General features: G+C 27.7%; 2 protein-coding genes across 9 annotated transcripts in view; both read left to right on the top strand.

The window, feature by feature from the left end:
- The window catches only part of LOC126895187 (NAD kinase-like), a 29,173-nt gene extending 15,554 nt beyond the window's left edge, over positions 1-13,619 (top strand). For 3 of the 7 annotated variants that reach the window (XM_050666775.1, XM_050666777.1, XM_050666778.1), the window contains exons 2-9: positions 9,101-9,184; positions 9,392-9,521; positions 9,588-9,782; positions 9,853-10,144; positions 11,243-11,400; positions 12,579-12,661; positions 12,893-13,098; positions 13,170-13,619. In XM_050666775.1, the coding sequence (XP_050522732.1) occupies positions 9,101-9,184; positions 9,392-9,521; positions 9,588-9,782; positions 9,853-10,144; positions 11,243-11,400; positions 12,579-12,661; positions 12,893-13,091 (1,141 nt within the window). In that variant the 3' untranslated portion in view covers positions 13,092-13,098; positions 13,170-13,619. Of the gene's footprint in view, positions 1-1,242; positions 1,753-8,703; positions 8,974-9,100; positions 9,185-9,391; positions 9,522-9,587; positions 9,783-9,852; positions 10,145-11,242; positions 11,401-12,578; positions 12,662-12,892; positions 13,099-13,169 lie in introns of those variants that run through there. The other 4 variants (XM_050666774.1, XM_050666780.1, XM_050666779.1 and 1 more) reach the window with 4 other exon arrangements.
- The window catches only part of LOC126895201 (GTP-binding protein Rheb homolog), a 146,211-nt gene that overhangs the window by 73,865 nt on the left and 58,679 nt on the right, over positions 1-13,667 (top strand). The gene's annotated exons all lie outside the window — the stretch shown is intronic.

Here is a 13,667-nt window from a genome sequence, read left to right on the forward strand (position 1 = left end):
TGTAACTAGATCTTTGAGTACCTCGTTGGCACAATATTTCGGCAACTCCTAATAATGTTTTTTTAACATGTTAAAATATGAGTTTATAACAAGCAAAAAGTACTAAATTATCAAAATGTGTTTATTTTATTTTGAAATCATCTCGTTTGTGTAAAAATGTCGCGCTGTAACATCACAAAAATAGAGACTGANATAGATGAGTTCAGTTGTGTAAACTAGATCTTTGAGTACCTCGTTGGCACAATATTTCGGCAACTGCTAATAATGTTTTTTTAACATGTGAAAATATGAGTTTATAACAAGCAAAAAGTACTAAATTATCAAAATGTGTTTATTTTATTTTGAAATCATCTCGTTTGTGTAAAAATGTCGCGCTGTAACATCACAAAAATAGAGACTGAAAACATAGTTCATCCCTTAGAGTAGAACTTAAAGAGGAGGGAGCGCTACGTACAAATGTTAGTTGTATTTCTTGTGTTTTGTACATTAACAAGGGCATGCTGTCCCGACGAAGCCGGTTGCATACGTCCAATCACAGAGCATACGACTTAGCGTCTTGGGCGGCGACCGATGTCCGTCAATAACGAAAAACGCGTGTGGAGGATCCGTTCGCGACAATCGATCCAACTCGGTTTGTTTTCGACGACCAGTAATGATACACCGAACGCACAGTGGTAATTTGAGATCTGTGAGTGGAAGGTCGGTGTGCTATTATCACGATATTATATAAAATAATAGTTTTCGTTAATTAGTGCATGACAAATATTTAGACGACAAAACGTATTGTTGAAAATTGTACAGGCTAATTTAATTGTTAATATCAAGTAAGACGCATAGTTGTTCACAAAAAATATTTTGTTTACATTTTTGTGTTTTCATTACGTAACGAAAAACTTGATCTATCGTCGGCGGCAACGAATAACGTCGCACAGAAGCTACCATTGATGAAAATAAAAAACAAGTGATTAGCAAAACAGTGGTCGATACTCAACTGAAAAACGAGCGCATAAATATTTTATAAGAAAACGTTTTTTCAGTTAAAAAATTTCAGATTTTCATTGCCATGGCATTGTTGCTAGGGCAGCAACAGACTTTCGGTGATCGGAGGGAGGCGATTATAGGTTTCATACAGCTAATATGGTGGCGGGGAGAACTTAAAGAGGTGAAAGAATACTCGTGAGTCATGTTTCCATACCATTACGGTGGTATCGAGTTGTGCAAATTCTAATAGACAGCGCGCGCCACTACATTACCCGCCACTGTCTTAATCGCATAGTCGCGGCGTACTTATCGAAAGATCTCCCGTAAAGACGATAATAACTATAACAGTTGCATAAACCAACTGCGGTAAGCCAGCCGATATTATTCGCCACTCAGTAGTCAGTAGCATTTCGCCGGCCGGTCGATTGACGTGAGCGCGTCTGGGTGGAGCGATTAATTTTGCAGTAGTCCGTTTGGTTGCCGCTGTAGTAAGTGCACGCGTTACATTAAAAACCATTTATCAGTTTGCTATCAAAGTGTAGACCGACAAACACGACGCACGCGCAAAATGCGAGTGCACCACACCGATACGTTTGGTCCATTGTCGGCCGGACGCTACAGGACTATCTGTAGGACCTCTTCAACGATTCATCAAGAAGACTGCGGAGAAGATGATACAACATCTTGTAGCTGCGACAGCAGTCCAACCTCAGAGCAAACTTTATTTGTTCGACCGCCCCGTAAGCCTCGTCGTCGATCCGGTTCGTGGCCGTAAGTTCAGTAGTACTCAAATTAATGTCCCATTGTAAAACCATCATAATTTTTATCTTCTCTTTTATCGTGAAATTATAATTGGTACGGCGAAAAAAGTGTCAATCTTAAGACGGTAGTTGAGTGCAAAGAGTTTAATACAATAATTAAAATACAATTATTGAATTTTTGTTTTTAAGCAAAATATTATGATTTAAAATCTTTGCTAGTTTGTCATTTTTATTTTGTCATATGAATATTTTTTGATAACACCCGAAACTATATTTTATGATTTCCTTGGTATACATGCTTTATAGTTATTAATTAATATCTATCTTATAATCGATTTGTATTTGACACATCATTCAGTACACAAATATAACTAATATAGTATGATGTTAAGATTTTCTATTTTGCAATCTAGGAGCATCTATGGGGGCTTAACTCGTTTAATTCTGAAGCAGCCTTCCAAAAACGATGAAAATTACATGTTAATTTATATATAGATATTTTTAAAGGGAAGAAATTAAATTAGACCCTCCAAAACATTTTATTCGAATTGCGCTTATGAGTTTTTGAATAAATTCTGAAGGTGAATGTTAATTACAATTAATTATGGATACCAAACTGTAACCAACTATTTAATAATTTACAATTCAAATCACTATAGCTTTGAACTACATTTAAAAATATTACATTGACAAATATTCAACAGTTCGGTGTAGACATTATCATTACAGACGAATTTAACTAGCTTTAATTTAACTAATTAAATTAGCTTTCCAGCCATCCGTCAAAATGAAAAATGAAAATTAACGATGCCTAATATAGGCAATGGCGTGTTTAGAGAACACTTAATAAATAAATTAGAATTAGTTATAAACTTAATCGTGCCAGTATTTTTTCAATTTAAGAAACACTTATTTGAGTTATCGGAAAGTTGAGCTATAAAGTGATTGCGTTATGGAATAGATCATTTTGGAGAAATTTTAGATCTATAGAAATTACAGTTCCTTTATTTAAAGAATTTAAATCGTAATCATATAAAAGTTTATATTTTGTATTAATTTATTTATATTTTTTATTAAATTACGCCTCGGCAACAATGGCTATTAAATTTATGTTATTATTTCATATCAACAGATATTTATAAAAACATTAGGTAAGAAAAACCTCCTTATCAATCTTATCAACCTTTTTTTCTTACTTTAATTTATTTAATTATCATATTAATAATTTAAATATAATAATTAAAATGTAGTATTATATCTAGATGGCTTATAAGTTGGTATCAGTTTCTTAGTTTATAGCGTTGATTGCAATAAGTACTTTCTATATTAATATGTGATGCCGCGGAACGGTCGAGGTCACTAAAAGTAGTAGTAACAATAATGAATCCGAGTTCTGCTTTTTAAACGGATGACTTTCAGCGGAGCTTGTATTAATCATTTGAGGTTATATGTATTTGTTATTATTATTGTTCTTAAAATAATATCAAAGACTTCATTAGCCCTTATGTTTAATAGTCTCTTATCTTTATAGATCACTAAACCCTTTTTTCGATAACTTAATGAGTGCTAATAACGTTTAAAATGTTAAAATTTGACCATAGTCACATTCTGTTTTTAAAATTCATTCCTTAAATTATAAGTAAAATATGTATTATTATTTAGTGTACCTTTGTCGAACCGTTTATCTCTTTAATGTAAATTTATCATTTATAGCTTGTAAAGTTGTTTAATATTATTCACTAAGTATGTTTTTAATTTTCGCGATTGTAAAATTCTTCTTTTAAATTCGACAAAATCAACAAGTACACGTGTAAAATTTATCTATAATGTTTTATTATAATATGGTTGTATCGAATAATTTAACAACTATTTCGAATCTGTTATACCGGAAGTACATTTAAATTTGTTTTACATTTAATTTAAATTAAAAAAAAAATCACACGACCTCGCTGCGCTATATTTTACAATTCGGGGTGTTATTTTTCATGTATAATAATTTATTTATGATCTATGTGTTGCACAAATTTATCAAACAGAAATTAGATATGTTTGTCCTATAGTATACTACAATATTTTACAACTATAAATTAACATAAGGTAAATATAATATTTCACGAATACAAACAAATTTTCTATTATTAATATTTATGACCCAATCTCAATGTGCATATTAATTTTTATATTTTTAGAGTTATATTCCTAATAAATTACTTTTATTTTTCTTTCTTTTTATATTGTACTATTTTAATATTTTAATATTTTTTTTTAAATCAATAGTAATTTTTTTAATAAAATAATTCGGAATCGATGGTTATTTTGCCAATTAGAAATTGTCTGCACTTTACTTGTTTAATTGAACTTTTTAATGCTATTTAAACCCGAAGAATATTTCAATAAACTTTGTGAATAAAACAAAAATCAAAATTTACGGAAATGATTATCATATGAAAAACAATATTACAGAATCGTCACCATAGTCATCACATAACGGGAAATATTGGCGAGGTCGAAATTTCCGGTAGATTAAATATTATCATTCTGTAGCGAAAAGGTATTAGAATGACATCTGGTTTTTTATTGATCTGGGTTTTAACAAGCCATTTACCTTCAATTATTATATTACCAAAATGTGTTACTAAAATCCATTGAATATTTAAAATTAAAAAAATAAATATTTCCAATCAACGGATGTTAAGGTCAAAATAATTTTGTGACAATATTATGCATAGACAATTTGTTTTTTATATTTACATAATAATGAAAATTAGAATTATATTTACAAAAACTTTGTAGACAACATTATATAATTCATATTATACCAGTGCGGATTATCGGTTTATTGTCTAGAAGCCTTATAATATAGACCTAGTTACTTTTTTTAAATTACATGTACATAGTTTTTAACACATTCAATAGTATTATATCTGATCAATAATAACTAATTTTTTTTATTAAATGCGAATTTATTAACGTATATTACTGTAATAAATTATTGGGAAAACTCGATTAATAGTATTTTTGTTTTGTGTGTGTCTCGTTATTCGTCGAAGGAGAATTATTAAAACGCAGTTTTGTACTAATTATTTAATTATATCTCCCTCCATTTTTCTGATTATTTATTTGCAGGTTATCCAACATATAGTAAAATAATTTCTCTTATGATTTGTTTACTAATATTTTATTTATCTTATTATTTTCATTATTTGATTTATGTTGAATCGTAAAAGAATTTAGAGTGAAATTTACAGAAACACAGATTAATTAAATTGATTGTAATTTACCCTAAATTGGGGAATGTAATAAGACTTTTTGTTCCAGTAGTCTGCGATCTAAAACAATGCTTGTTTGTTTAATGTACCTACTATAATTTTACCTTTGGGACAGGAAATAACCAAATATAGGTTTTCAGGTCAAACTCTCTATTATTAAAATTGGAAACAAAAATATTGATTTATTTGAAATCAATTATACTTTTTAGGCAATGCGGTCAACTAAGTTCACTGAAAAAAATTATTTCGAAAAAATCAATTGTAGTAATGATTTTATAAAAAAAAACATAAATTCTTTTAGCTATATTTAGTATTGATTATTTACACTTAAATAATTATTAGATACTTAATCTGAAGTAAAAAATATTTTTAATAGTTTTTGTTCAATTTAATTTTACTAGAAAAAATAATTATTTGATATCGGTTTATACCAGATATAATTAGGTTAATAATGAAATTTAGTCATCTTATGTAATCATTTTAATTAGCATTGTAAATTGGTGAAGAATATTATTTGTGTAAATAAATTTCTAACGACTATATCGGTTAATTAACTTGTTTGGTGAGCTAAACGTTAAAAAGATATTATTATTATGTCTGTGAACACATCCCATTCAATTGTTAGCAGGTGTAAAAAAATTCTTGCGTTTTTCTTGAACGTACCGATTACTTTAAAAATATAGTTTTGGTTCTCTCATTTATATATGTTGTGCTTAATGAACAGTCCGTTCTCGACAGGTTGCAAAACTGTACATTGTTTAATATATTTTATTATTACCATTATTGAAACCTATAGGGAAGAAATGCAAAAATGTTCACCACTTACAAGTGATAGACAATAATATTTAAATTGTTTTTTTTTTTTTGTTTGATTGCCTGTTTATCAATTTTTGTTTTTATTACTAGCATAACAACTTTCCAAGACTCGTTTCGAATGTCTCTTAGTCTAGAACGGTTTTGCGTGTGTATAAGTGATACATCTAACTAATTACGTCATAAGAATTCGCACGCATAGCACGCGAGGTCGCCAAAACCCGTTGTACTTTTTATTATAAGTGTACAGACACCTATGATGTGTAATACTCTGCATGGATGTACACTCACTAGATCGGTATTATGGGTAACCAATGTAATTGCGGGAACGTGCATGCATGTGATTGTTGCGAAGTAGCCAATACACAGCAATACATATCATATCTATATTGGGGTTCTTTACCGATATCGTGGGAACTTGGAAATGAAAATACATGTGTAGTATAATTCACCTGGTGTATGCTTAATTGCACGAGTTGCGCTATTTACATTTATTACACCCGTTTATCTTTGGATTAACAACGATCAATCGTTTAGTATGAAATTTTCGCTAATTCCGTTCATAATATTTTTATGAAATACAATTTTATCGTTGTGATCCAATGATGTATACGCGATAATATGATCTACGTCACCTGTTACCTGTAACAGTTCTATAACAGTCCTTAATATTCGTTCTCTTAGTAGGCATAGATTGAAACAACTTAAGTGACTAATGGTGTTTTAGTGTTTTTTAACGATGTTAAATATAAAATTTAATTTACTGAGGAACACTGTTATTTTAATTTGCTTAATAAAACATCGGCTGACATGAATTTAAATGGTAATTTCCAAATACCTATAATTATTTGAAATACGTATAAATTTAATTGTATGATATGTATCAATTTGGTTTATCAAACATAGTAGGTAGGTAGGTATTTTGTTATTCGTAAAGGTAAGCCCGATAGTAGTCACCCACTGTTTAATAAACACACAACAAAAATGTCTGAATACCTAATGTACCTTGACATTGTGCGTTTCTAACAGCCGTCAGGCTACTCTATGAAACCTTGTGTCACATATTATAATGACGTTATAATATATATATATATATATATATATATATATATGTATTTTGCGTGATCATTAGAACGCGACGCAAATATTATAAAATTCCATCATTATAACACATATCAAGTATAAATATCTTAGTAAGAGGGAACTGATATGGTCATGACTAAAGACAGTCGCAAAAGCTAACTTAAGATTTAAAACAATTGTAATTTTTTCATAAATAATAGGACTACGAAGGAAATATTTATTTAGTATTTATAGTAATATACTGTCACCCTGTATTTTATTGACTAGTTTTCAAAATTAATATTAATATTACAGCACTGTTCAACATAATGTTGCAATTAATTAATAATTATTGAAAGCAACTAGTCTTATAGTACTACAACTAGTGTTTCAAGACATTGATAAAAAATAAATACATTTCATTAGTCATAAACAAACATAATTATATAACTAAAATAAAAATATAATGTAAAAATAATATTAATTATTAAGTTAATTATTAAATAAATATTTAAAAGAAGCATTACTAAAAATAAAACACTAGGGTCATATGTAAGATTATTTAAAATTGCAAATTTAGATAAATTCAAACATTTTATCGTGATAATAACATTTGTTGCAAATAAAAAATATTATTTAATCAGTCTAAGATTATCATAGATCACCAACCCAACCACCTGATGCCTGTTTTATGTCATGTTTTTTTTGGATATTGATTATTTGTTATTTCCAAGTTCGTAGATTAGTTTCTCAATCTTTACACTTGAACTTGAATTTATTATTACAGAAATATTTGTATAATCATTAAGATCGTCATTGCTCAAATTAATCATGAGTAAGTTTGGTAATTCGGTGAATGATGTAATAATGCAAAGTAATGCACTAAATATTTAATGGCTGAATTTGATCATTAATTTACCACAAAATAAACTTGACATTACTTAATAGAATCAACAAATTGTTTCGTAATTTACTAGGTAAACTTATTTTTCATATTGAAATTTTGTTTGATAATAGAAAATTCATACTAGGAATGCGCCCTATGTTTTAGTAACACAGTAATAAAAAAATACTACCTTCTGATTACACAAGGTATTTGTGTGCTTTTTTATATTGTTGATAATTAAGGTAGCTTGTGATATTTTTTGAATTAAATTATGTTCTAAAAAATAAAAGTCAAAAGGTCACTGTCATTAATCTATACGCAATGGATGCACGTTGAAAAAGCATAATAATAATTATTTAGAAAATATCCATTTGTCAATTATATATAATTAAATACAGAACATATATGTTCTGTAGTTTTCGTATATTTTCAATGTTAAATTATTTAGTACAATTAGAAAAAATATATATTTTCTAACGATACTCTAGAATTTTTTTACTATTCATTATTTTTAAAGTACACCTTTTTAAAGTGTATGTAAATTAAATTTTATTGTATAAACTTCATTGAATTAATGTATACATCATTATCATTTCTATGACTAAACAAATATTTAATTATACTATTTTTATAGATTAAATATTATTAATTTAAAGCTTCAAAACATTAAATTTAAACTTCAAAAGTTGCTTATTATTTTCTGAGTCCATTGAAATTTACTAAATTATAATGATTCTTTGCAATAATAACCTTAAAATAATTATTAAAGTAAATGAAAATAAATTATATTCATTGATTCATTACCATAATATATTGCTTATTGGATTTTTGGACTGTGACTAGTGCGTACTCTATCAACCAAAACGACGACGTTATGTGTGTTTTTTAAATCCTCGTGGCTCGTGGGATCGTTCTTATCACATAAGTAAAAATTAAAAACTGCTATCGTAGCGACGGAACTCATAAGTTGCGTTAGATTACTCGACAATTCTTTCGTCAGCGGTTGGTGTCCCTACATGAGCTACAATTGAGTGTCGTACATTCCTGTTCGTGTGTGGTATTTGCTTCTTACTATTTTATTCTTTGCTATTAAATATGATTATAAAAAACAATGATTAAAAGAATTTTTTGTCGATAATTATGAATGAAAAAGATGAAATGGATGAAATTGAATTGTAAGAAAAATTCTATCAAATTCTAAGTAATATGATCTGCAGTTATAAATTGTATCATGGTGTTGTATATAGCTTAAATTATATATTTAAATTTAATTTGTTCATAATTTTCACTTAAATTAATAAATATAATAACAACTATGATGTTTTCAGGAGAACGCGGTCACTCAACGCTCCCAGTCCTGTTCAGCAATTTGGACCATGTGGCCGTATAATGAAAAATTCAGCTATGGTTATGTATGTTTAATGATGTATTTAACTAATTAAAAACAATTCTACTTATTTGTATTTAGAAATTATTACCTTTTAATTTATTTATTATTAAAAATAAAAAATTAAGTTATAGTAGAATCTTATATCTCTTAAAATTATGCTTAACACTATTAAAAATAGACAAATTAGATTTTTTTCGAGTCATATTTCATATATTGCTTTAATTTTTAGGACTATTCAAGATCCAGCAAGCCAAAGATTAACATGGTACAGAAATCCATTATCTGTATTAGTAATAAAAAAAGTCAGAGACATGTCAGTTCTGCCTCCATTTATACAACTTGTTAGATGGTTGATCCAAGTAAAATATTAATGTATTCATACAGATTTAATTATTTTATGTATTTATTAATTTTACCAATCATAGGAAAAGAGCATGATAGTTTTCGTTGAACAATCTGTTATGGAAGATACTATGCTCACGAGTAACACAGGATTTATAGAAGTCCGTGAAAAATTAAAATCATTTCAAGATGGTAAAGATGATCTGACGGATAAAATAGATTTTATTATCTGCTTAGGCGGAGATGGTACATTACTTTATGCCAGTCTCTTATTTCAAGTATGTTATCAGTATTGAAGCATAAACATACTTAATCCAGTTTTAATCTTTCCGGCTATTTTATTTTTAGCAATCTGTACCTCCTGTTATGGCATTTCATTTGGGTTCTCTTGGGTTTTTAACACCATTTAAGTTTGATAATTTCCAACAACAAGTAACTAATGTTCTTGAAGGACATGCTGCATTGACACTTCGCAGTAGACTCAGGTGCATAATTGTAAGAAAAAATGAAGATTCTGAAAAACCTCCTCCAAATTTACTAGTTCTTAATGAGGTTGTTATTGATCGTGGACCATCACCTTATTTATCTAACATAGATTTATTTTTGGATGGAAAACATATAACATCTGTACAAGGAGATGGTAAAGGCATTTTTGCATTAAGTATATAGTAAATATTTTTAATCTTGATGTTTAAATTTATTATCTTTCAAAAAATATTTTAATAAATGAAAGTTCATATTATTATATTGTTTACGAGTAAATTAGAAGTATTACTGTATATATCAGTTGTGAATGAACCAAATTTTTGACATAATACTAATTTAGTAAACTTAAATGAAAAAAGTTAAATACAGTCTCTATATAGCATAGTGGACTTGGGTTTCTTTTTAGACTAATATTAATTGATATCTGACAGTGATTAAAATCACTGACATTAAACTCTTCAATATATAATATAACAAATTAAAAAGTTAAAGTTTTTATTTAAGAAGCCGATTACTCATAGAAAATAAGTCACCAGAATATTTGTTTTAATTATTCATATATCACTTTAAGCAAATTTTAATTTGAAATAATTTAGAATTTTATGATTATTCCATTGCTATGCAAAATATAAAATCAGACATTTTTATCATTTTATTTTATTTTAAGGAAAAAAAAATTATATGATGATTATGTCCCCTACCAGTATTATTTTGGTATATTATAAGATTTTCTAAAAAAGTATGTTGAAAGTAAGGTAATTATCTTAAACATTAACACTAAAAATTTTATGGTTCAAGCATTATTCAAATAGTTGGAGCAATTTAAAAATAACTATCATATCTACCAAAAATTATGATCATCAACTTACTCTTAGAAGACAAATCATCAGAATTGTCTTCTATTATCAAATCAATTATATTTTTTCGAGTATATAATACACAAAAAAACCTTAAATTTGATTTTATTTAAAACCTTTATTAAAATAATATTTAGCTCAACAATTATAAACAAAGACAATCCCAAATTTAATTTAAGATGATTATTGAATTTTCAAAAAAAGTATGTTGTTAGTATAGCAAATATTTCAAATATTATTAATAAAAATTTTAGAATAATCTCTAAATAAATAAAACATTATTTGAAATATTTATACTTATTTTAAAAAAATAAAGTGAAAATAATTTAATATTCAAATGGCTCTATAAGAATGTTTCATTTTCTATTATGTTTATGTCAGTATTTAATTTACAGGTTTAATTGTATCAACACCCACTGGAAGCACAGCTTATGCTGTGGCAGCTGGAGCATCTATGATCCACCCGAGTGTCCCAGCCATTATGGTAACCCCTATTTGTCCTCACTCATTATCATTTAGACCAATTGTTGTACCTGCTGGTGTTGAGCTCAAGGTAAATTAAAATTATTATTTATATGTATTTGATATTTAAACTTTAAAGTGAATATTTTTAATGGTTATATATTGTTATATGGAAATTATATATTTTATAGTCAGCAAAGTGTTAAGTCTTCATTTTCCATAACTTTATCCCAACAACTTTTAGTCGGCCACCTTTTTCCTAAACTTCTACTTGACACAATCTCCCACATCATCTCACATCAGCGCACATCAGCCATCCTTATATCCCTCCATCTCGTTTTTGGTCTTCCTCTACCTCTCCTTCCTTCTACATTCATTTCTATAACTGTTCTTACAACATCCAATTCCTCTCCTCTTATAATATAACCAAACTATCTAAGTTAATTTTCTCTTATCTTATCTACAATTAACGCTATACCTATACTCCCTCTTATATCATCGTTCCTTATCCTATTTTCTCTAGTCACTCCACTCATTTATCTAAGCATTCTCATCTCTGCTCTACTTTCTTGTCAATCGCCCAACACTCTAAATCATTCATCATAACTAGTGTCACTACAGTCTTATAGAACTTACCTTTCAGTCTCATTGAAATTCTCTTATTGCATAACACACCAAATGCTTCTCTCCACTTCACCCACCCACCCATTTCTCATTAATACCCACTTTGAAATTTCTCTCGGTACTCTATCATACATTTTTTCCAAATCTATAAATACTATACATAGCTTATTCTTCTTTTCCCAATACTTCTCCATTAGTTGTATCACACAAAAAACTCTAACCAAACTAAAAACTAAACTGGTTCTTTGTTACTGATAATCAGCAGAGTAAGGTAATAAATTTTTATTCATATAGATAATGGTATCGCCTAATAGCCGTAATACAGTTTGGGTATCATTTGATGGTCGTAATCGACAAGAAATTTATCATGGTGATAGGTAAAAGGATGATACAGAATACAGTGTATATAGTATGGTCGTGAATTTTTTTCTAATTTCTAAATTTTGTATTGTTTTGTGTGTGGAAAATGCTTTGAATTATATTTAGGTACACATGGTTACTCTTAGTCTATTATATTTTATGTAAAAGAAAAATTTCTCTGCTGATAAAAAATTATTTTATTAAAATGAAAAAATAAACTTGTATTAATATTGTTAATTAATTTTTAAAAATTATTGAAATAGTAAGCATAAATGCTTGTTACAGATTATGTTGAGCCCAGATGCCCGATCAACTGCTTGGGTTTCATTTGATGGTAGGAACCAACAAGAGTTATGTGCAGATGATAGGTCGGTTTATACATTGTATTAATATTTTGGTGAAGGATAATTGTCATAAATATTATAAAACTAATCTAATTAATAATGTTTAATTTTATTAATAAAAATTTTCTTTTCTTTTAACAATTGACTATTTAACCATGTGTACTGATATTTTTATTTTGATTAATTGACAATTTATTATTTATTTTATTGTTTTCATATGAAAATTATGTATACATATTATCCTTTTTTTTTCAGCTTAAGAGTTACTACATCAATTTATCCTGTACCATCTATTTGTGCTCAAGATCAAATTTCCGATTGGTTTGATTCACTAGCTGAGTGCTTACATTGGAATGTCCGTAAGAGGCAAAAACATTTTGAAGAACTCTCTGATCTGGCACATTCTAGCTATGACGACTCATTAGACACTTCATCAAAAAACAATATTTATTAGTTTTTGGGTAAATATAATTTTTAATCTTTCTATTTAACTATAATCGTGTTAATTATTTTATCTTTTATTTATTATTAGATTATCAGGGTGTTCAAAATAAGTCTACAAAGCCTGCCTTAAATTCTTGTTTATCACCATAGTGTATAATAACAACATTGATTCTTAAATGAACTTTGTGGATGTGGAATAATTCTTGTCGTTTTAAGTAAATGTTTAAGGTACATACCTCCTGATGGTATTGTAAGGTTATAATTTACCAAATCAGTTTTAATTTTGTACTGACTTAGTTTTATCTTTTTAACAATTTAGTATATAATTTTGGTGAAATATAAGGTTTACAGAATAATAGAATAGTTTATAAAGTGTGATAAGTTAATGTACAAAACTATTACCCACATTTGTAATTTTTTATGTTTAAGTTAATTGTTGGGAACAATTATTTCTTTGCATTGATTTTTTTTTTATGAATATGAATAATTATTGTTGCATTTGTAGAAAAGTTGATTAAATATTTGTTTTTGACAAGTATTAATATTATTTAGTATAGTATAACATTGTTATAATAGCATTAACAAA

The sequence above is a fragment of the Daktulosphaira vitifoliae genome, unplaced genomic scaffold, assembly GCF_025091365.1.
Source record: "Daktulosphaira vitifoliae isolate Bord-2020 unplaced genomic scaffold, ASM2509136v1 Scaffold_1, whole genome shotgun sequence".
Taxonomy (NCBI): Eukaryota; Metazoa; Arthropoda; class Insecta; order Hemiptera; family Phylloxeridae; genus Daktulosphaira; species Daktulosphaira vitifoliae.